We start from the raw sequence: 19447 nt of genomic DNA, 5'->3' as shown, positions 1-19447 counted from the left end.
GCCATCTTTATTATATTGGCAAAGTCATCACTTGATACTTGAGATTACCTATCTGTCAATCATTCCCAGGGCAATGCAGTAATCATCAGTCTTGCTTGCTTTTGTCTGTGGCTTGATTTGGGCTGCCATCATTTTACTGGCAGCCTTCTGAGAGCCTTTAAAACGTTTTATTTTTATTTTACCAGGAGAGTCCCTCTGAGATTAAAAATCTATTTTTCAAGGGAGACCTGGCCAAGCCTACTGCACAGCACTCTCCACAGCATGCAGTACACATCTTCAGAGAGCCTACTGCACAGCACTCTACACACAGTACTCTTCCAAGCACATGCCCAATCCAGTGATTCCCATTTGAATGATAGTTGAAAAGAAACCCCCCACAGATCAGGTCAGTCAGCAAAATTCCAAACTCCAGGCTCCCCCAAAGCTGAAATGATTTCTTTAATGTGAGCAACCATATTTGTGATTTTTGGGCAAGGGGTGCAGGGGCAACCCATCTACAGGTCTGTGGGCTCCTACAATAAATCCAAGGTAACATGTTCCTGACCAGTTGGCTGGCAGGAAATAATAAGCACTCTTACCACATACCCACATGTGCCATTGCTGACCGCAAGAGGAACTCCAAATGGATCTGTTGTTATACTTATCGGTCCACCTTCAACAGGCAAATCAGGCAACTGGGAATAAGCATACATAGACAGAGTGTGGTTACACATACTGTTTCCCAATGACCTCCCTATCCAGTTATGAGTCAGACATAAGCAAGCAGGTGGAGCATGGGCTAACCACAATGGAGGTGAATAGGTAACTCCTTTAGGAAAACGCCTCTCATGACATGTCTCATTCTGGGAAATGTCAGCAAGAAATGAAACCTGAACATGAAACATGCTGCAGAAGCATTCCTGCCCAGAGCTTCATCGTTAGTTTAGTTGAAGGAGAATCCCTATCTTTTTTTACGTATGATTAAAATACTGTCCGAGCAATCACTTGCAACTGTTTAGATTCACTTTTAATCATACACGATACATTTAACATTCATTACATTATTTAAAGCATGTTGCCATACAAAGCTATTAACATCACACTAGGAGGAACCTGTATTTGTTTTCTTCATTCATAACTGGTGTTCTGAGATATCCTGAAGCTCTGTGTCCTGTTTGCTCTCCTGGTTGGGTTCCCCTGGCTCTGGCCTGCAGTAGTGTTCCCCTGCTGTATAGGCCCCTCGGACCAGGAACAGCACTGAGATGGCTGTATAGTAACTGCCATAGACAAGAAACTGCAAAAAGAAATGCAATTATTGTCTTTTTTTGTATTACAGTTGGTTTGTGTGTAAGTAATGTAGTGATAACTCTCCACCATCAAGTGTCACCCTGCTACCTCACACATTATTACCATGCTTCTATAAGTAAGTGTTGACATACCTGTGTCACTATGTCTAACCCCAAAGCTGTTTTATCAATAACTATAGCTGTCATAATTGTCTGTAGCGTGAGGGCGGCAAAGGTGTTGATCCCAAACGTTAAGGCATAGCACTCCATGGAAAGGTTAGAGGCTATCTGAAACCTGAACATGGAGATGATGATCGTATTTCAGGGTTTGTGAGAGCATCAATGACATGATGCAAATATATTTATAACATCCGGCAAATGAAGACAAAACTTGTCATAGCTCTATCAGACTGGAAACGTACGTAGTGATGGTGATGAGAAGCATGTAGGAAGCCTTGAAGATGACGTAGCCAGCGTAGCAGGCCCAGATGCTGCTGGTGAAGGCCATCAGAAACACGGCACCGGCCCCCACGGCCGAGAACATCCCCAGAGCCAGCTCCCCCCAAACGTCCCAGGGTACCTTTATGTAGCCCACACTGAAGGCTGCTGCAGAGCCTGGGGGGGAGGGGGGAGGGCATTGTAGAGTAGTGCAGTACAACGGTTTGGTCAAGATGGTCAGTGCATCAACATGCCTGTGTCCTGTCATTTTTTAAAGCACCCACCTACCTCGGTGACTCCTCACCCCATAACCCCTCCCAGCGCCTTAGGTCAAGTGTCCTCCTTCACAACCCCAGAACAAACCTGCTGTTGCTGGAGGATGAGGACCTATGCTCAACTGTGGAACTCTGCCTGAATATCTAAGGGGACCCCAGTCGATAGATGTCTTTAAAGCTGGTTTGAAAAGTGATTTTTAAGGCTTATCTTCTATTGCATTCATTTCTGCATGCATTTTTACATGCTTTTATTTGTATGTTTACCACTATTTCCTTACTGCTTGAGTTATTTATTTTGGGTCATTACTGTTATACCAGTCATATACTATCATACTAATACTTATTTAGGCAGTAGCATTTTACACAATCTCACGTGTCTTACCTACTAGTGTGCAGATAGCCTCTACCCCTCCATTGTAGATTGAGGAGGTGCTGGACGGCTCAATGTGGTCCCACATCAGCTGGATGTAGTTAAACACCTGACCGTACCCGGCCGTGGCCAGAGCCCACCACAAGGACCAGTACACCAGACGCTTGGACGAATAGGACTCTCTGAAGCTCCTCCAGAGCATCCTGCCAGCGTAGGCCATGTCGTACCAGCTGCAACAGCCACCCTCTTCCGGTGTGTTCTCTGGGCCAGCCCCACTCACAGCCCCACTGGCCTCCTCCACCGCCCAGCCTTGCTGATCCTTGGAGCCCATATCAGGCGTCCTCCCTCTAAAGAACATGCCCTGCTTGGGCATGGGCAGCCAGAAAGAGAGGAAGAAAGACATGCTCTGAATCCCCAGTGTGATAGTGTTGATGTAGAAGTACTCGACCCCTGCTAGGGAGACGAGCAGCTGGGCCAGCGTGGCCCCTACGGTGGACCCAGCCAGCATGGCACTGCGGATATAGCCCGTGGCTCGTTGGTACCGAGCTTCCGGGATCACACTGTAGATGTAGGAGAAGTATGCCACGTCTGTGGAGGTCACCACAGCGTAGTTGAACTGCAGGACAGTCATGGCCAGCAGGCCTGGGGCAAAGCAGAGCAAGATATAGTTTGTGACCAGGAAGAGGCCCTGCAGCACGATTAGGGGCTTGTACCTCAGGAAGTCCGTGAGTAGGAAGACTGGAAAGAGGACGGCCAGGTAGGAATAGGTCCAGATAGGAAACAGGTAGTTTGTCAGCTGTTGCAAGGGGAAAAGAAAATGCAGTTACTACAAACAATATGCGACAACATTTCTGATGGAATCTCTGCCACCGTTGTGTGTGTGTCGTGTGGTGTGCAGACTGGGAGACACCCCCCTCCACATCTCCTACTGAAGACTGGAGGTGCTGTATGAAGTCTGCTTGAAGATTACTTGATGGGTCTCACACCTCATCGTGTGACCTAATACTACTGGTGCATTGGTAGTCATATAGGTTGATCAGAAGGTTTCAAGTTGTGGTCTGATTGGTTGTTCTCACAGATAATAGTGGGGTATAAAAGGGAAAGCGGAACATTGTTCTGTAGGTTTCCTTCTCAGCTTGTCTTCTCAGTGGTCTCTTCTTACTCTTTCTCGCTTCACTTTACAATAATCATAGTCAAGTAGGTAAGATTTAAACCTTCATTTTGTAACATGTTTGCCTTGTAATTGATTACATTCATTTGCAATGTTATTTTACATATATCTTTCATTTAACTTGAATGAGACCATTCATGCTCTGATAACCCATGACCCATCTGATAACCCATTCTATACACTGGCCAGTTTACCCCCCCCCCCCCCCCAACATGTACGTACTCACAAAGTGTGTACGTGCATGTTTCTTACCGCATCCTCAGAGATGTTCTTGTACGGCCCAATCAGGTAAGGCGTCAGGAATGGCTCTGCTGGTCTGCAATTGGCAAAAAACCCGTACAGAGAGAGGATGGCTGTTGGATAGACCCAGCCAGAGTACTTCAGCTTGGTCAATAAATTCATCCTGCTCTCCTCTGGATTATGTACAGATTTCAGGAAAAAGGTATGATGCTGGATTCTGGCTTCAACACACTCTGTTGTTGACATGAATATGAACCTGTCCAGGTAACTCTCTCGTGGTTGGTATTCCTGCAGTGCTGTCCTAATACACTATCCACATCCAGTTGTGTAAGTTTTTGTTGTAAAATCAGTTGTCAATCAACAACCTTTCTACTCAGAAATGGCAGCAACAAATGAAACATGATGCTGCAGAAGCATTCCTGCCACGAGCTTAATCATTAGTTTTGTAGAAGGAGAATCCTTATCTTATAAGGCTAAAAAGGTACAACGCTGGATTCGAGTGACTTGCGTACTTTGTGATTGGGATAACATTTGTAATAAGTTACAAGTCAAGTGGTCTGTCAGGGAGATTTCTTATCTGCGTTATGTGACTTTGATCTCTTAGGAAAGCAATGATCATAAAAGCTGAAATAATTTTTAACACACCAATTTAATTTACTGGTAGTTTAAATGTTTGTTTTATGCCAACATTCTTAACTTACAAGCGAAAACAGAACATTTCTGGCTTCATGCAACAAAACACTGTAATTAGTTCATTAATATGACCACTGAACCTAGAGGTGAATGTGCCTGCCGAAAAAAAAACGCATGCGTGTTTGTAGCCTACTTGTCACCATAGAAACGGTTTGTTGTGAACTTGTAACGAGATGTGTGGACTGCAAAATGAAACTCAAACGATTCCTTATCAGATATTACCCACCAGGTAATGCTTAGTAATGTCTGATTGCTGTTCTAGCTCGCTACAACATTACTTTCAAACGCCGATGCATGAATATATTAGGGTATTTGGGCAAATGCAGCTAGATATCTAACGCGTTTGGCTTACAGTATTCTGTCTGATAAGTTTCATGTTGCCGGTCTGTGCGATCAAACCGGGGGTTACAATACTGCAGTGTACATGTACGTTCTAGCAAGTAGGCATACATGAGCTACTTACCAGTAAACAGGCAGTGCATGACTCAGTCACAGACTTGGGCTTAAACAGAAAGACAGCAAACAAGCACATTGTCTGTATTGCTAATAAATTCAACTCTGCATTGCTTTCTTTACGCAAGGTATCATCTTGGAATATGAAAAACGAGGAGAGCTGAGGACCAAATCGATTGACCTCCTTGATTTGTGTCCTGAGTAAGTACAATGTAGCCTACAATTAATTACAAACAATTTACTAATAATATTTTATTCATGTTAGGAGAATATATACTGTCTCAGATCAGACGAATCTGTTTCTTCTATGATATGGTATTGCGACTTATGACTCTTAAGCTTCATTGTGCAACATATCTTCCAGAACTGACACAGATGAATTAATTGCAAAAATAATTCAGTCAGAGCCACTGATCACACCATCCCGTGTTGATCAGTTAAAGCTTCTGATTGTCCGACTGCAGGAGAAGCTGGGCCAGCAAGACAACCGCAGGTTCTATCTCTTCAAGGTCAGCTGGGACACATACCTTGTTACTGTGAATACACTTAATGTACAGTATATGTAGCAGAGGACACAGTCTCGATACACTGAAAACACAGTATACCTCTGCCCTTGTTGTTACTGACTGAAGCCAACTTGTAGTTTGTACCACTAGATGGCAGCAATTGGTAAAATAGCAAGTCTATAACACGTTGGAACTAGAAGTCGTGTAGCTTGTATAATTACTTCTCAGACAATTTTGTAAAATGTTATTGTGATGAACGCAGCTAAGTAGATGGCCTCGAGTTGTATTTTTCTGTTCCTCTCTTTGTTCTGCAGGCTCTGCAAGCGCACATACTGCCTCTGACAAACGTTGCGTTTAATAAATCAGGGTCGAGGTAAGTGTATGGGGCTCCACATCTTTACATGCTACAGACACTGGCAGGCATGCTAACTGGGTGTAAACATGAACTCCCCCTCCCCCCCCATTTCTCTCTCATTTTTTCCCCTTTCTCTCTTACTGAAGTTTTATAACTGGCAGCTATGACAGGACGTGTAGGATATGGGACACAGCATCAGGGGAGGAGCTGCAGACGCTGGAGGGACACAGGAACGTGGTCTATGCCATCGCATTCAACAATCCCTATGGGTAACTCCCCCCCTTTCCTGGCCTTCCCCATTCTGGTTCCTGTTTCAGGGATCATAACCTGCATATTTTTCTTCCTCCTAAAAATAAGGGACAAGATTGCAACGGGTTCCTTTGATAAGACATGCAAGCTGTGGAGTGCTGAGACGGGCAAATGTTTCCATACTTTCCGAGGACACACAGCGGAAATAGTATGTCTGGCATTCTTGATTTAGTAACAAGGGTTAAAATAAGTACAATTAATGTTAAGAGTCTCTAAACCAGGGTTCTCCAATCCTGGTCCTCGAGAGCCGCTGTCCTGCATGTTTTGGATGTTTCCCTGCTCCAGCACACCTGTTTCAAATGAATGGGTTGTTATGAAGCTCTGTGGAAGCCGGGTAATGACCATTCATTAGAATCAGGTGTGCTGGAGCAGGGAAACATCTAAAACATGCAGGACAGCGGCCCTCCTGGACCAGGATTAGAGAACCCTGCTCCAAACACTTGCAAAAGAATAATGACCAGATCAAACACACGGTGATAGTAATAAAGAGTCACCCCGAGGCATGAAGGTCAGAGGATGGTGTAGCGAATGGGGAAATGTAAAAGATGACATTCAACCAACAGATGTTCATTACAGACAGGCATTTACCACATAAGGCAGATGCTACATCAAAGACCTGTGACTGACATCAGTACAGAATATAGGTTAAAGTAGGCACACATATGATGGCATAACAATAATAACAGGTATACTATGGTATCATAATGCGATAGCTGATCTAGTGATTTCTCCCACACTAGGTATGCTTGGCGTTTAACCCTCAAAGTACTCTGGTTGCCACTGGCAGCATGGACAGCACTGCAAAGCTGTGGGATGTCCAGACTGGGGAGGAGGTGGCCTCCCTCACTGTGAGTCCCAACAGCCTTCACCCCCGTCTACTTTGAGCATTTAGCTGTAGCCATCTTCTATATACTTGATTCATTCATTTCTTTATGGTGTGTTTATATCCATGACTTATTCTTGCTTCACTGTACAGTAGCTCTTGCGTATGTAGTCTCATCTGAGAGCTCAGCTGTTCTTCTGTAATGAGGTAATCAGACTCTTTACAGCTACTTGATAGAGAGGTCAGTTTTGATATCTCTCTGCACATGGGAACACTATGTGATTGTGTGTTCCACAAAGGGCCCGCATACATCTCTGCTCATTCAAGCTGTTCCCACCATTTGTTTTTACTCAAACCAGAACATTGTGAAATTAGATGCTATTTTTACATAATGGTATTACTAAAAACACATTGGAGTACATTATGTTGGTATTGGTCTATAGTACGAAGTAGTAGTAGTTAGCTAAGTACTATAGTACACATTTTCTAGGAATCAGATGTTTCGCATTTAAATGGTTCTCTGCGAACCCTGCAATTACATGCCACATCTAATGACTACTCTCTATCTCTTCCACATAGTCTAATGATCTGTTCTTTTTTATCAGGGTCATTCAGCAGAAATCATCTCCTTGGCATTTAACACAGTGGGTGACCAGCTAGTCACTGGTTCTTTTGACCACACTGTCTCTCTCTGGGATATTTTCTCTGGGAGGTGAGGTTCAACACATTTGTGTGTGTGTCTACTTACTTCACTTCCATGCTACCAAGTATGTCATTGATTTTGCTCAGATTTGATGCTCTCTTTCTTATCAGGCGCATACATACACTGATTGGGCACCGAGGCGAGATCAGCAGTGTGCAGTTTAACTGGGACTGCTCACTTGTCATCACAGGCTCCATGGATAAGAGCTGCAAGGTGGGCTCTCTCTTCACGTCTCTCCTCTGCACCTCTTCTCTCTCTGCTCTATGATCTCCCTCGATCAGCAGGAAACATACCTTTTATTCTCTTCATCATTTAAAGAAAATGCGTTCAAACCTTTAATCCTCTAAATATAATCATGCTTACATAAGGGGGTTGTATCAGTGCGTTCCATGGACAGGATCTTCGGAGCCAGAACGGCAGAACTGGGTGTGCTGGCAGAGGCTTGGTTCTTGATATTGTCATTTATCAAGCCCCCGTGTGTGTTTGTGTGTTTGTGTGTGTGTGTGTGTTTGTGTGTGTGTGGTTGCAGGTGTGGGAAGTAGCCAGTGGGAAGTGCGTGGGCTCTCTCGCTGGCCACGAGGACGAGGTGTTGGACGTTTGTTTCGATTACACGGGTCATCTCATAGCCACCGCCTCTGCCGATGGTGAGACTGGTTTCCTGATCGACAGAATATGCCCTGCCATAGTACACACTGCAGAGCCCTCTCTTCCTCTGCGAGAGCCAGCTGTACTGGATGGTGACAGGCCTCTCCTCTGGTCCTATAGGCACAGCCAGGGTGTACAACGCTGCCAACAACAAGTGTATGGTGAAGTTGGAAGGTCATGAAGGGGAGATCTCCAAGGTGAGCACCGTCTCATCTCCAAAAGTGATACATATATACATACAGTATGGAGTATTTTTGTATTTATTAATATAATTTATTATATTTTTTTTTCTCCGGTCTATTCTACATCTGAGTAACCACAGTGTCTTTTTCATCGTGTGACTTGTCGTCCTTTCCCTAATGCAGACCATCCTCCGACCACACACCTTCTAGCGTTTTGGTATCAAAGACAAATGAGCTGCTGTCGTTTATCTGTAGGCTTCACACCAGTCGTGTTATATGACTTCTCTTATTCCTGTGGTGGTGATCATCTGAGTGTGTAACTACATTAGCCATGGCAGCAAGAAAACAACCTGACCTTGGATGGTGCTGAACGCCACTCAGCTGTGACCTTGCACTTTCATGTGCGTGATCCTATCAAACCGTATTCCCCTGTGGCAGCTTGCCTCTTTGCTCCCTCTTTTGGTGTGTGTGTGTGCATGCAACCTTGTGTGTGTGAGTGGCTCAGCGGGTTTCTATGGATGAGGAGTTATGTGTGTTTACTGAGAAGCGTCAGGCAGCCAGTAATAGACTGGATGGAGGATGATTTCAGAGGATTATGACACTAATCTCTCTCTAACAGGACAACTTCTCTCCCGCCCATCTTTTAACCATTCTGGAAATGTTCTTTCATGCTGTCCCCAGTATTTCTGTCTCAGTCTCACTCCTGGCCTCTTCCTGTTTTCACTTTCCATTACATTCTCCTGTTAGCATCCATTCCCCTTCTTCCTCCCTCTCTTCCTCCACCCGTGATAAACCTCCCCATGTATCGCCAGGTCCAGGTCAACTCTGCACTGCAAACCCTGTGAAGCAGGGCAGAGGGCAGGCTGAATGTGTGTGTGTCTGTTGTGAAGTCCCTCCATCAGCCAAACAAGCTGTTTGGCTGATGGAGGGCCTGTAGGCCCTTTTAAGCAGATCATCTTTTAAGAATATAATGGTGCTAATAACAGTGCACCACACTATATCCCCTCCCTCATGTTGCAGTTCGTAGAGTCTCTGCTGTCCATAATCAGTACTTATTGTATCGTCTCTCTCTGGTGAAAGCACACATCACGTGTTGAATTGAACCCTCATTTCTCTTGCCTGTGCAGATCTGCTTTAACCCCCAGGGCACTAGGATCCTGACGGCCAGCGCAGACAAGACGGCTCGTCTATGGGACTCGCAGACCGGTGTGTGTCTGCAGGTCCTGGAGGGACACACAGATGAGATCTTCTCCTCAGCCTTTAACTACGAGGGAGACACCATCATTACAGGTGACCCGCACATGCATCCGCAGCACAGCTGCCAGCACCTTCACAGTGAGCATCTTCACAATGAGCTGTGGCCTTCTCTTCTGGTTTGAACTGTGTCACACTCACACAGTCACAAACCTCCAATGATGCGGACATGGAGGAGTGTACAGCGTGTGTGAAACCACCTTCTCTGGTGTCTTCTTCTCTGCAGGCAGTAAGGATAATACGTGTCGGATCTGGCGCTGACCCAAAGAACAGAAAGTAGTTCATGGCATTCCCTGTCTCCATGGGCCTTGACCCCTGAACTGTAGTTGCTGTTGCGTATGTTCTAGTAGACTTGGTCCCACTGCCCTTCTCTGCCTGCTCTGGAACAGCCGCGTGTTGTGCACCAGTAGCCCGCTGTGGTGAGGAACGTCCGCACTGTCACAAATCAGATGGTTTAGACTTGAACTTGTGAGTTTATTATGTTGATATGAATTATGTTAATCAGTGCTCCTTTGTATGTTCTGAGTTCTTTCCACGCTGTTTAAACAATAAAGGCTTCCTTTTCAGATCACATACATTTATTGGTTTGAAAAGTTACATTCAGTTCTACAGCAACAGAGTTGACAGTTGAATTGTGTGCTTTTAATGTTGATTAAACACAGTACCACTACGCAGAAACCAGTGTAACACATCAACTGGACATTACAAACGTTGATATACCTCTGTCTTTCTGTAGTAACAAAAACTGAATGAGAATATTTTGCGGTGAGTCCTTTACCCAAGGTGCAGTTGAGAATCTACAGTATTTACAGCTACCCTATAGAACAAAATTCAAAGAACATGAACAACAAATAACATACTTATAGTTCAACTTCAAGGTCACAACCAAAGTGGACACGTCTCCAATGTAAACATCAACTATATGGACATTTGATCCGTTTTTTTAAGTGAAGTGCACACCTGTATCTGTCTGTAGAAGTGGTGGATTCATAGTCCGATCTACATTTACTTGCTGGCTTGTACCATGGTAGCTGTTCAACTGTGTACATGAGAGTGTCTTTAAAGGGAGGGATGGGAATTGGGGAGCATATTGTTACATTGTCTGGTACTTCAGTGGAAGAGATCAAAAAACACTTGCATTGGTGTTCCTTGTGTTCAGTAATATAGAATAAATACATATTTGGCTGTAAAAAGCAGCAGGCTAGATAGAATATCTGAGGTTTACTTTCACTACAAAGTTACATCCCACCTGATGCTTGTTTTTTCTTTCTAGGGCTAATCTCAAAAGGGATGTGCAGAGAGTGAAACATGCTGATCTTCAAGGGAGACTAGTTGGTTAACAGCAGTTCAATAGAGAGGCTCTCTCCCGGGTCTAGTAGAGGACAGAGAAGGGGAGGGTTCTCGGGGATGCAGCGGAGGAATCTTAAGGGAGCTTTACACTAGGGGCTGTGGGCAGGTGCACACAGCAGGAATATGTGTGTGTGTGTGAAAGAGAGAGAACATGCTAGGACAGCCTAGTGGTTCTCCAGCAGCCAGTCAAACAGGCTGGAGAGAGATTCTCCTGCATTGTTTTCTTGGGGGAGCTGGCAGAATTGAATAACAGCTCCAAAGAGATCAGCGATTCTCCAAGCCTTCCTGGACACGTGCTGGAGCACCCTCTGGAACTGAAACAGCACAGGGAAATGGTTGCACCAAAAAAACACAAACACATTGCTCCCTGCTGGAGATATAAAAAAAAGAAAAGAAGTGTACTAATGACAATGGGCTGAGTAACTGAATGTACCTTGGCTGTGATCATCTCTCTGGACCACCGGAAATAAAGAGCCTGGAGGCCCAACTCTGACGCAGCAATCCACTGGAGCACCAGTCGTAACTCTGGGTCCACGCACTCAGGATCCAGCTCACAGTTCACCACCAGCAGCTCCCGCTGGCTGCAGCTGGACCTTACGGTGCGGATGGAGATCCCCTCTGCCAGAACACACCATGTACATACTGGATGGCCAAATGGATTTGGACATCTGACCATCATACGAGCTGGTTGGACATCCCAATCTGGGTATTTATAGCGAGTCGCGCCACAGCTGCCTCTCTTCTGGAAAAGGCTATCCACAAGGTTTGGGTCTGGGGGAATTTGCACCCATTAAGCCACAAGCCAGCTTTTAGGAGGTTGGGCACTGATGTTGGGTGATTAGATCTGGCTTGCAGATGGCATTACAATTGAACCCAAATGGGTGTGATGGTGGTTAGGTCAGAGCTAGAGTGCAGGCTAGTTAGAACTGGACAAAACATCTCTATATCACTTTGGCAATGGGTCCTTTTTCAAGCCAATTAACAATTGGGGCTGTTTTTCAATGATTTTTGCCGGAGCCTTTCGTTCTACTGCTGGAAATATTCATACCAAAGCATACATTCTAGACATTTGTGTGCTTCAAACTTTATGGCAACTATTTTGGGAAAGCCCTTTCCTGTTTCAGCTTGATAATGCCCTGACAGACAAAACTTTTTGTTTGGGTTTTGGTTGGTTTTGTGGGGAAAAACTTGACTGGCCTGCACAGATCGCTGACCTAAACACTATCCAACACATGGGGGATGAATTCTAATGCCATCTGCAAGCCAGGTCTAATCACCCTGGATCAACCTCCCTAATTGCTCTTGTGACTGAATGTAAACAAATACCGCATCAGTGTTCCATCGTCTATTGAAAAGCCTTCTCAGAAAAGTGAAGGCAGTTAAAGACATCAAGTGGGATCCATTCCCATTAATTTGGAATGAGAGGTTCAACAAGCTGCTGTCTGTATACTGAGCGCTGTCCACAGACAATTAGCCATATAGCTTACATCTAGCATCACTACCACCTCCAGACCCGAAATCACATGCTTAAATAAGTACATGACAAAGAAAAATGACTTGGGAAGATGTTATTATTGAATTAACTAGCGGGTGGCCTCATTTCACGAGGACAGAATGTAACTAGGTGGACTCACCGTCAACATTCTCCTTGGTCTCTGCCAGCTGAGGCTTCTCGGCCTCCTCACTATGGAAACAAAGCAGCATTAGGAGAAGACATTTCCAGTGACAGTGAACTGAATGTGGGCAGGCTCTAGCCAGTTCAGTTCAGAGGCAGGATTCGTCAGTTACCTTCCTACTGAGCTTTGGTTGGGCATGTCAGGGAAAGTCTCCAGGTCTCCTAACCCGAGACTGGAGGCACTGCTGTTTCCGTTCCTGAAATCCAAACAGAGGACATTTCATATCTTTTTTTCTCGACATGCGACATAATCACTGGCTTGTGAAGGGAACAATAAGGAGCTGCAGTGATGCAGGCCATGTTCATTAAGTGGTGATTAACATATAAATAGCAGCTGCAGCTGAGCGAGTGTGCTGGCATTGTGGGGGCAGACTGGCACGAGGCCCTTGCCGGAGATGAGAATGGGGATATTTGTCAGAAGGAGGGAGCGGGGAAGGAGGAAGCAGGTGGGCAGAGTGGGCGACTAGGCCATGTGTCACGAGAGTGGGGTTGATCAGAGATGAGGTGGAAATAAAGAGAACAGGTGAAGTCACGAGGGCCGAGTGTTGACATCTGCTGCACAGCGGCATGTTAAGCAGCAAGCAGGCAGATAGTCACTGCCAAGCAGAAGCCACACACACCTTCTGTTGTCTTCCACAAATGCCACACTAACACATACAGTCCACGACATGCACTGTCCATAGTCTTCTTCTTCATGAAGGGTCTATTCCAGGATGTGCCTGAGCTGTGTGTCAGTATGGTGTAAGAGATGGGGGTTAAGTCAAGCAAATGTTGACGTGAATATTATGTTGACCTTTGATGAGAGAGGGCTGCACAGCTGTGCGGGCTCGTCTAGCTGGGTCTGAGCTGCCAGCTAACCCGGGAGACAGCTCTGTGGGATTGTCGCCTCGGACTGGCACTCGACAGCATGAGCAACGATGGGCCAATGAGAGCAGGACGGGTAAGCAGCGCTAGGAGCGTTGGTGATTGGACAGGACAGAGCAGCGGTTACTGACCCCTCGCTCAGTTGGATAAAACTACTGTTCTCCTCGTGGGGGTCGTCGTCAGGGGCGATGTGGGACCAGCTTCCTGTGCTCTCCTCACTACTATCACTCAGGGAGCGCTTGTTACGCTCCCCTGCGGCATCCCCCGCTGCCCTGTCTCTTTCACTGCTGCATGGGGAGAGCAAACCAAAAGGTCACCCACCACACCAAGCCCAGGCTGCAGTTACTGGCTGTGTGGATGAGGGACAGGTGTGAAGGAGCAGATAGGTCAACAAATGGTTTATCTTGGTTTTAAAATCAGTCGTTTTGCTCCAATATTCATATCAAGAATGACCACTGTTAACCACATAACAGACACACAATGTGTTGTGCTGGTTGGGCCCTAAGTTTAGCAAAGCAAACTTTTTTTGGCAGGCTACAGTATGCTGTCGCACTCTTCCTCTAATTAACTTTGTATGTAGATAACTGAGGCGGAATGTCTCGGAGCTCCTCAGGGATGTAGGGACGTGGGTGGGCTTGTGGATGAAGGAGGTGTTTTCACCCGGGGCTGGCACATGGGCACGTGCTTTGTACCCTAATGAAGTTTATTAAGTATTAATTGAAAATGCAGCAAACTCAGCAGGTCCCTTCAGCAGCCTGGCTTTCTCTCCCTGTGGGTTAACACTTCTATTTATATATCGGTCTACGGCATTCATAAACCACTTTGAATGCTGACCGAGGATGGAACTATTCAAACCCTGTACTCACAGTAATACTTTGTGTTTTTCTTCAGTTCCACACCGCCTATGATCGTTATCCCTCCTCTGTGAAACCTGTCGTCTTCATCCCTAACCCTCTAAGGTTCCCCTTGTTTTATTACTCTCGACAATATGACAGAATCTTGTGTCCACTTCGCCATCTATTCTTTGAAAGGTCAATCTATCTTCCCTCATGTCGGGGTGAGATTTGGCTCCGGCGCGGCTCGAATGACCCTTTGAAATTGAAACGCGACTACCCTGCAGACTTGAAGGGGTCTGTGAAAGCATCGTCATCCAGGTGGAGCATCAGATAGAGACACCTCCCACAGAGGGGCCTTACCTGCTGAGGCTCACCAACCCTCTGTCTGCCCGCCTCTGACACATCACGTGTGGCCCCAAGTCCCGGGGGTGATTTTCAGCCCTTCCTGGATCCTTGTGTGGCTCGTCCCTCTGATCGCCCTCGATGTGGATCAGAGGCACCTCCCTGGTGCCCCTCGCGGGGGGCGTGCTGTTGTCACCCCCGCCCCCACCAGCCTGCTCCTGGCCGGCCCTGCTGCGGCTGCAGCTGGGGCGGGACTGCTTGAAGCCTCTCCTCTTCTCCCCTACAGGCATGTGCTGCTTCCGGTCAGTCGTTACCCCTCCCGCCTCCTGCTGGCCCCCCAGGGCCACCCTCCCGGCCTCCATAATGTCTGCTGCCAGACGGCTGGCATGCTGCTGGACATGAGGGTGGTCCCCTGCTCCGTCCAGGTCTAGGCTGTCCTCTGGATCGGCGATGATCTTGTTCTTCCTCATCAGGGACTCGATGGAGCTGGACCAGGTGTCGTGGATCAGCATGTCGGTGATCTGGTCGGCGTGGCCTCGCTGGTACAGACAGGAGTCGGACTTACACAAGCCCGAGGCCGACGCCGAGTTGGCGGGGTAGATGTTGAGCGTGTCTCCACGCACGTTGCGGGCGAACCCATCGAAAGAGTTGGCTTTGACGGGGGAGTTCACGGTCAGCCTGGAGTCGGAGGAGCGCCTGTCGGGGACCGAGGACTGGCGGATACAGAACGGGGTCCGGAGGGATGGAGGTTGTAAGCTGTTACTCCACTCCTTGGTCTTGGCTATGCGGTAGTCCTTGTTCTCCTTGTCCATGTCCCGGAGCATGAAGCGGTAGAACTCCTCCGTGATGCTCTCCGTGCTGGACTGCTTGGACAGGCAGGAGGGGGCTCGCACGTTGAGGTGGCCGTTCTTCTTGGTGGCAGCCTGCTGCACGGCGGCGGAGAGGATGCTGCTGGCGTTCTTCCCCGCGTAGTAGTCCAGCAGCAGGTCAAAGCCCCTGCCCTCGGTCTCCATCTGGTTCACCATGAACCGGGAGAACTCGTCCGTGATGCTCTCGCAGCTGGACTGCTTGGAGATGGAGCTGCCCCTGCTCAGGTTCTGGCCCAGCCGACTGCCGGGCCCCAGGGTGTTGGGGGCCCCTGAGGGGTCCGCGTCCTCCTCTGGGATGCTCTCGTAGCTGGCCGGCTTGCCCCGGCTCCACCTCTCGCACGGCAGCCTGCAGCGGGACTGGCCAGGCTTGGAGGTGTCCACCACACTGAGCTCGGGGCAGTTCATGATCCTGGCGGTGACTTCCGAGGCGAACAGGGCGAAGGGGTCCAGGGGGTCGTCCGGGTGGACCGTCTCGTCGACCACTCGGTTCACCAAACGCTCCATCAACTCCGGCTGCTCCTCCGTCTTCCTCTTGATCTCGCTGAGGCGCGGGGGGCGGTGCTTCTTGGAGGCCGCGCCGCCGTTCTGGCCCTCCTTCCTCCGCAGGGCGGAGCGGCAGGGCAGCAGGTACGCCTCGGCGCCCTCCCCGGACGCCCCCTTCAGGGCGCAGAACCACGGCTGCTTGCCGCTGGAGTTCTCCAGGTAGATGGCCGCCAGCTCGGTGGCCATGGAAACCACCGTGGTGGCCAGGTCGTCGGCGAAGCAAGTGACTGGCGTCCTGGACTCTGAGTCCATCCTTAGAGAGAGTAGCGCTCCCTGGCAGGAAGACAGGGAGGACTGAGGGGTGAGAGAACTCTGTCTGCTATCGTTGCCAGGCCTGGCTCTCCGCTCTGTGCTTAGCACACAGACCTCACTGAGAGACTCTCTGACCATACCCCGGCACTGCACTTCACAGAAGTCCTTTGCAGACGGAGCTTTAGTCTGACCATGTCTGTGTAGCTCTTTGATGTGGAGTGGTGAGCTCTGAGATCCAGGAGGTTCACCCTCCCTCTCCTTCTCGTCCAATCGGTACTTCTCTGTGTGGTGGAACATTCCGGTCAAGTTCGAATTATTGTCAGGTTGCTGGGGGCCAGTGAATTGCTGCAATTGGCTGAATGGATCCCTACGCTCCTTGTTGGATCTGAAGCAGGCGCCCCCCTCCTGTGAGTCGACGGACCCCAGATTAAACTTGGAAATGTCCCCGATTTTCTTTGATGCAAGACAAAGGACGTCAAAGAGCAAACTGTTCACACTTTCTTGGAGAAAACCCTGGAGGTTTGGAACGTCTTTGCCCGGGGCTTCCTGTTCCTTTTTCTTCTTCGCCTTCTCTAGAGCGTGCTTGAAGAGGCTGTCTGCCACCTCGGTGATGAAATCGTCAACCTCTGTCTCCTCCACATAGGACTTCTTGGGACACGTGATGCCATCCACGATCTTGTTGTGAGTGGTCTCCAGCAGGTGAGCTAGACTCCTGTAGCCTTGAGGCTGGGCCAGGACCTCGGCGGCCTCTTTGTGGAGGACCTCCGCAATGTTGGCCCTGAAGCTCTCGATGCTACTGCCCTCGGCCACGCTGCAGTGGAGGGGCACGGCGGCGGACGCCTGCGCTGCGTTCATGAGGCCGCGCGAGGCAGAGTACGCCTCAGAGGACTCGTCTGACTCGCAGCCTTCGCCAGACTCCTCGGTCAGGTCCACCACCGCTATCGCCCCGGCCACTTGGGCCATGCCACACATTGCAGAGGAGAAGGAGTAGTCCGTGGCGTTTGGGTCCTCCTCCCCTTCTCCTCCTGGGTCGTCCTCCCCTTCACCTCCTGTGTCCTCCTCCTCTGGCTCTAGGGACAGTTGCTCTGTAGCCTGCGGGCTGCTGATGGTTCCAATGACGCTGGCTGCACATGCCAGGGCCACTTCCAGGGGCTTGGAGGTGTGGCTGCTCCTGCCACGTTTCCTGTGTGGCTCTGCTGTGCCAGCCTGGGGAGGGCCAGCTTGGGGAGGGCCAGCCTGGGGAGGGCCAGCCTGGGGAGGGCCAGCCTGGGGAGGGCCAACCTGGGGAGGGCCAGCCTGGGGAGGGCCAGCCTGGGGAGGGCCAGCCTGGGGAGGGCCAGCCTGGTCCACCGGTAGATGAGAGGCCTGAGGTCCTGGCCACTCCGGTGACCCCTCGGCATTGTCTGGGCTTTGTACGATTACGATCTTGGGGAGCTCAAAGGGGCAGGCTGGGGGATGGGGAAAGGGGATTGGGTGACTGCTCAGGGACACGCTCACGGCAACCTCCGGGACGAACGAGGGCTCGTCCTGAGACAGGCGGATGAAGGCGTCCTGGAGAACCGACTCGGCCAGGTTGGTTGCGTAGTGGCCGGCGGACTCCTTGGTGTAGCGGCTGGATGGACGAGCTCCTCTCTTCTTTGCCGGGGCGCAGATGGCCGCCTCAGACTCCTCACTGTCCTGGCGCTCATCCAGGCGTGCCTTCTGACCCGCGGGGCGACCCCTGTGGGCTGTCTCTGGCCGGCTCTCTGCCACCTCTCTGCTGTCAGCCTCTGTGGGAGAAAGACACGTCAGTTCCACTTCGACTGGAGCTTCGTCACCGTCCCAGTGTACCCCAGCCAGCTGGAGCTACCCTATCAATAACCACACACTCACTGGCTCCAACCTGACTCCTGTAGAAACAGTGTTCTTAAAGAGGCAAACAGACAAACTCTTATCCTGGCACATATAGACTGAATGATGCTGTGGCTCGGATTTCAGATGCAAGATGAATTATAGATCAGTGGAGACGGCTGGCTGCACAGTTCAGGGCCACATTCGCATCAATGATGACAAACATTGATCTGTTTTACTGTATTTCTTATCAGCTACATGTCACGTGAGCAGAGCAGGCGGACAGGCACACGGGCAGGCAGCAAAGCCAGAATGAGCGGGGTGTATTTATAGAATGTCACAGGCCTCGCAAAGGAGAGTGAAACTGCATTTTAATGGAGATGCATGAACAGAAAATACTAGACTCACTCTCATTTAGAACAAGAGGGAAATGATTCTTGTGACAATTTAAAGTGAACGTATACGGAGGAGACTGGCAGAACAACAGCATGATGACATGACTTATTTCACAAAGAAAATACACGGTGCCATGCTAAGCTGCCTATTTAGAAGGTATTTATAAATCCATTACACAATCTTACACAATGGGGAATGCTTGTTTCACATGAATGAGTATTATGCTTCATCAGCTCATATTTGTTTCTAATGGCACCTTGAATACTGATACTAAGGTCCCCAAAATAACATCTATTTTTACAAAATACATAAATAAAGACAAAGTATTTAATATTGCCACTACCAACCTCTTCATACAGAATTGCTTTTTCATATTTTTTTCCTTAAAATATAAGTTGAATTGGAAACCTCAATATGTAAACACAAATAATATATTTCAAGAAGCTAATTTTTAAAACAGAAACAATGCTTGAGCTTTTAGTCCAGTTCATTATTTGACTCTTCAGGGACAGCACATAGAGTACCACAACAACAAGCGCTTTTATCGTCCTACCGTTCTTGAAGCCATCGTCCTCACTGTCATCCCCCAGGTGTTCCGAGGCCGTCAGAAAATCATCCTCTATGGATGAGATGGAGCGGTGGGTGTCATCGTCCAGACGGGGCCCCGCCCCTCTACCCAGGGGCTGTTTGTCCTGACCCCACTGCAGCCCAATCAGGAACTTGTTGATCTCAAATATGATACTGTCAGCTTCAATGGGTCGTGGCCCCCCGGCACACTGCACCAGACACACATCTGCACCTCTCTGGG

The 19447-nt window shown here is 48.5% G+C and overlaps 3 protein-coding genes across 4 annotated transcripts in view; 1 reads left to right on the top strand and 2 right to left on the bottom strand.

Annotated features, from left to right (window-relative positions):
* Nucleotides 1–1111: 1111 nt before the first annotated feature.
* Nucleotides 1112–3921, bottom strand: slc19a3b (solute carrier family 19 member 3b). The gene is made up of 5 exons (XM_047035952.1): nucleotides 3772–3921; nucleotides 2361–3144; nucleotides 1688–1880; nucleotides 1419–1560; nucleotides 1112–1273 (listed from the first exon to the last, which is right to left on the bottom strand). The coding sequence occupies exons 1-5, from the start codon at nucleotides 3919–3921 to the stop codon at nucleotides 1112–1114; spliced, it is 1431 nt and encodes a 476-aa protein (XP_046891908.1).
* A 680-nt stretch (nucleotides 3922–4601) lies between these two features.
* On the top strand, nucleotides 4602–10249 carry daw1 (dynein assembly factor with WDR repeat domains 1). The gene is made up of 13 exons (XM_047036498.1): nucleotides 4602–4681; nucleotides 5034–5106; nucleotides 5270–5414; nucleotides 5726–5784; nucleotides 5913–6035; nucleotides 6124–6223; nucleotides 6816–6923; nucleotides 7504–7610; nucleotides 7712–7814; nucleotides 8131–8245; nucleotides 8367–8443; nucleotides 9556–9718; nucleotides 9909–10249. Exons 1-13 carry the CDS (start codon nucleotides 4642–4644, stop codon nucleotides 9941–9943), a joined length of 1248 nt encoding a protein of 415 aa, XP_046892454.1. The 5' UTR covers nucleotides 4602–4641; the 3' UTR covers nucleotides 9944–10249.
* Nucleotides 10250–10260: 11 nt separating this feature from the next.
* Nucleotides 10261–19447, bottom strand: part of LOC124478257 (SPHK1 interactor, AKAP domain containing) — a 47137-nt gene continuing 37950 nt past the window's right edge. For both annotated transcript variants that reach the window (XM_047036483.1, XM_047036484.1), the window contains 7 exons: nucleotides 19193–19442; nucleotides 14768–18182; nucleotides 13703–13858; nucleotides 12821–12904; nucleotides 12667–12716; nucleotides 11466–11650; nucleotides 10261–11346 (listed from right to left, as the gene is read on the bottom strand). In XM_047036483.1, the coding sequence (XP_046892439.1) occupies nucleotides 11197–11346; nucleotides 11466–11650; nucleotides 12667–12716; nucleotides 12821–12904; nucleotides 13703–13858; nucleotides 14768–18182; nucleotides 19193–19442 (4290 nt within the window). In that variant the 3' untranslated portion in view covers nucleotides 10261–11196. The remainder of the gene's footprint in view (nucleotides 11347–11465; nucleotides 11651–12666; nucleotides 12717–12820; nucleotides 12905–13702; nucleotides 13859–14767; nucleotides 18183–19192; nucleotides 19443–19447) is intronic.

The sequence above is a fragment of the Hypomesus transpacificus genome, chromosome 15 (genome assembly GCF_021917145.1).
Source record: "Hypomesus transpacificus isolate Combined female chromosome 15, fHypTra1, whole genome shotgun sequence".
In the NCBI taxonomy this organism is placed as follows: domain Eukaryota; kingdom Metazoa; phylum Chordata; class Actinopteri; order Osmeriformes; family Osmeridae; genus Hypomesus; species Hypomesus transpacificus.
The sequence above is the reverse complement of the archived record's forward strand: the minus strand, read 5'-3'. Positions and strand labels throughout refer to the sequence as shown.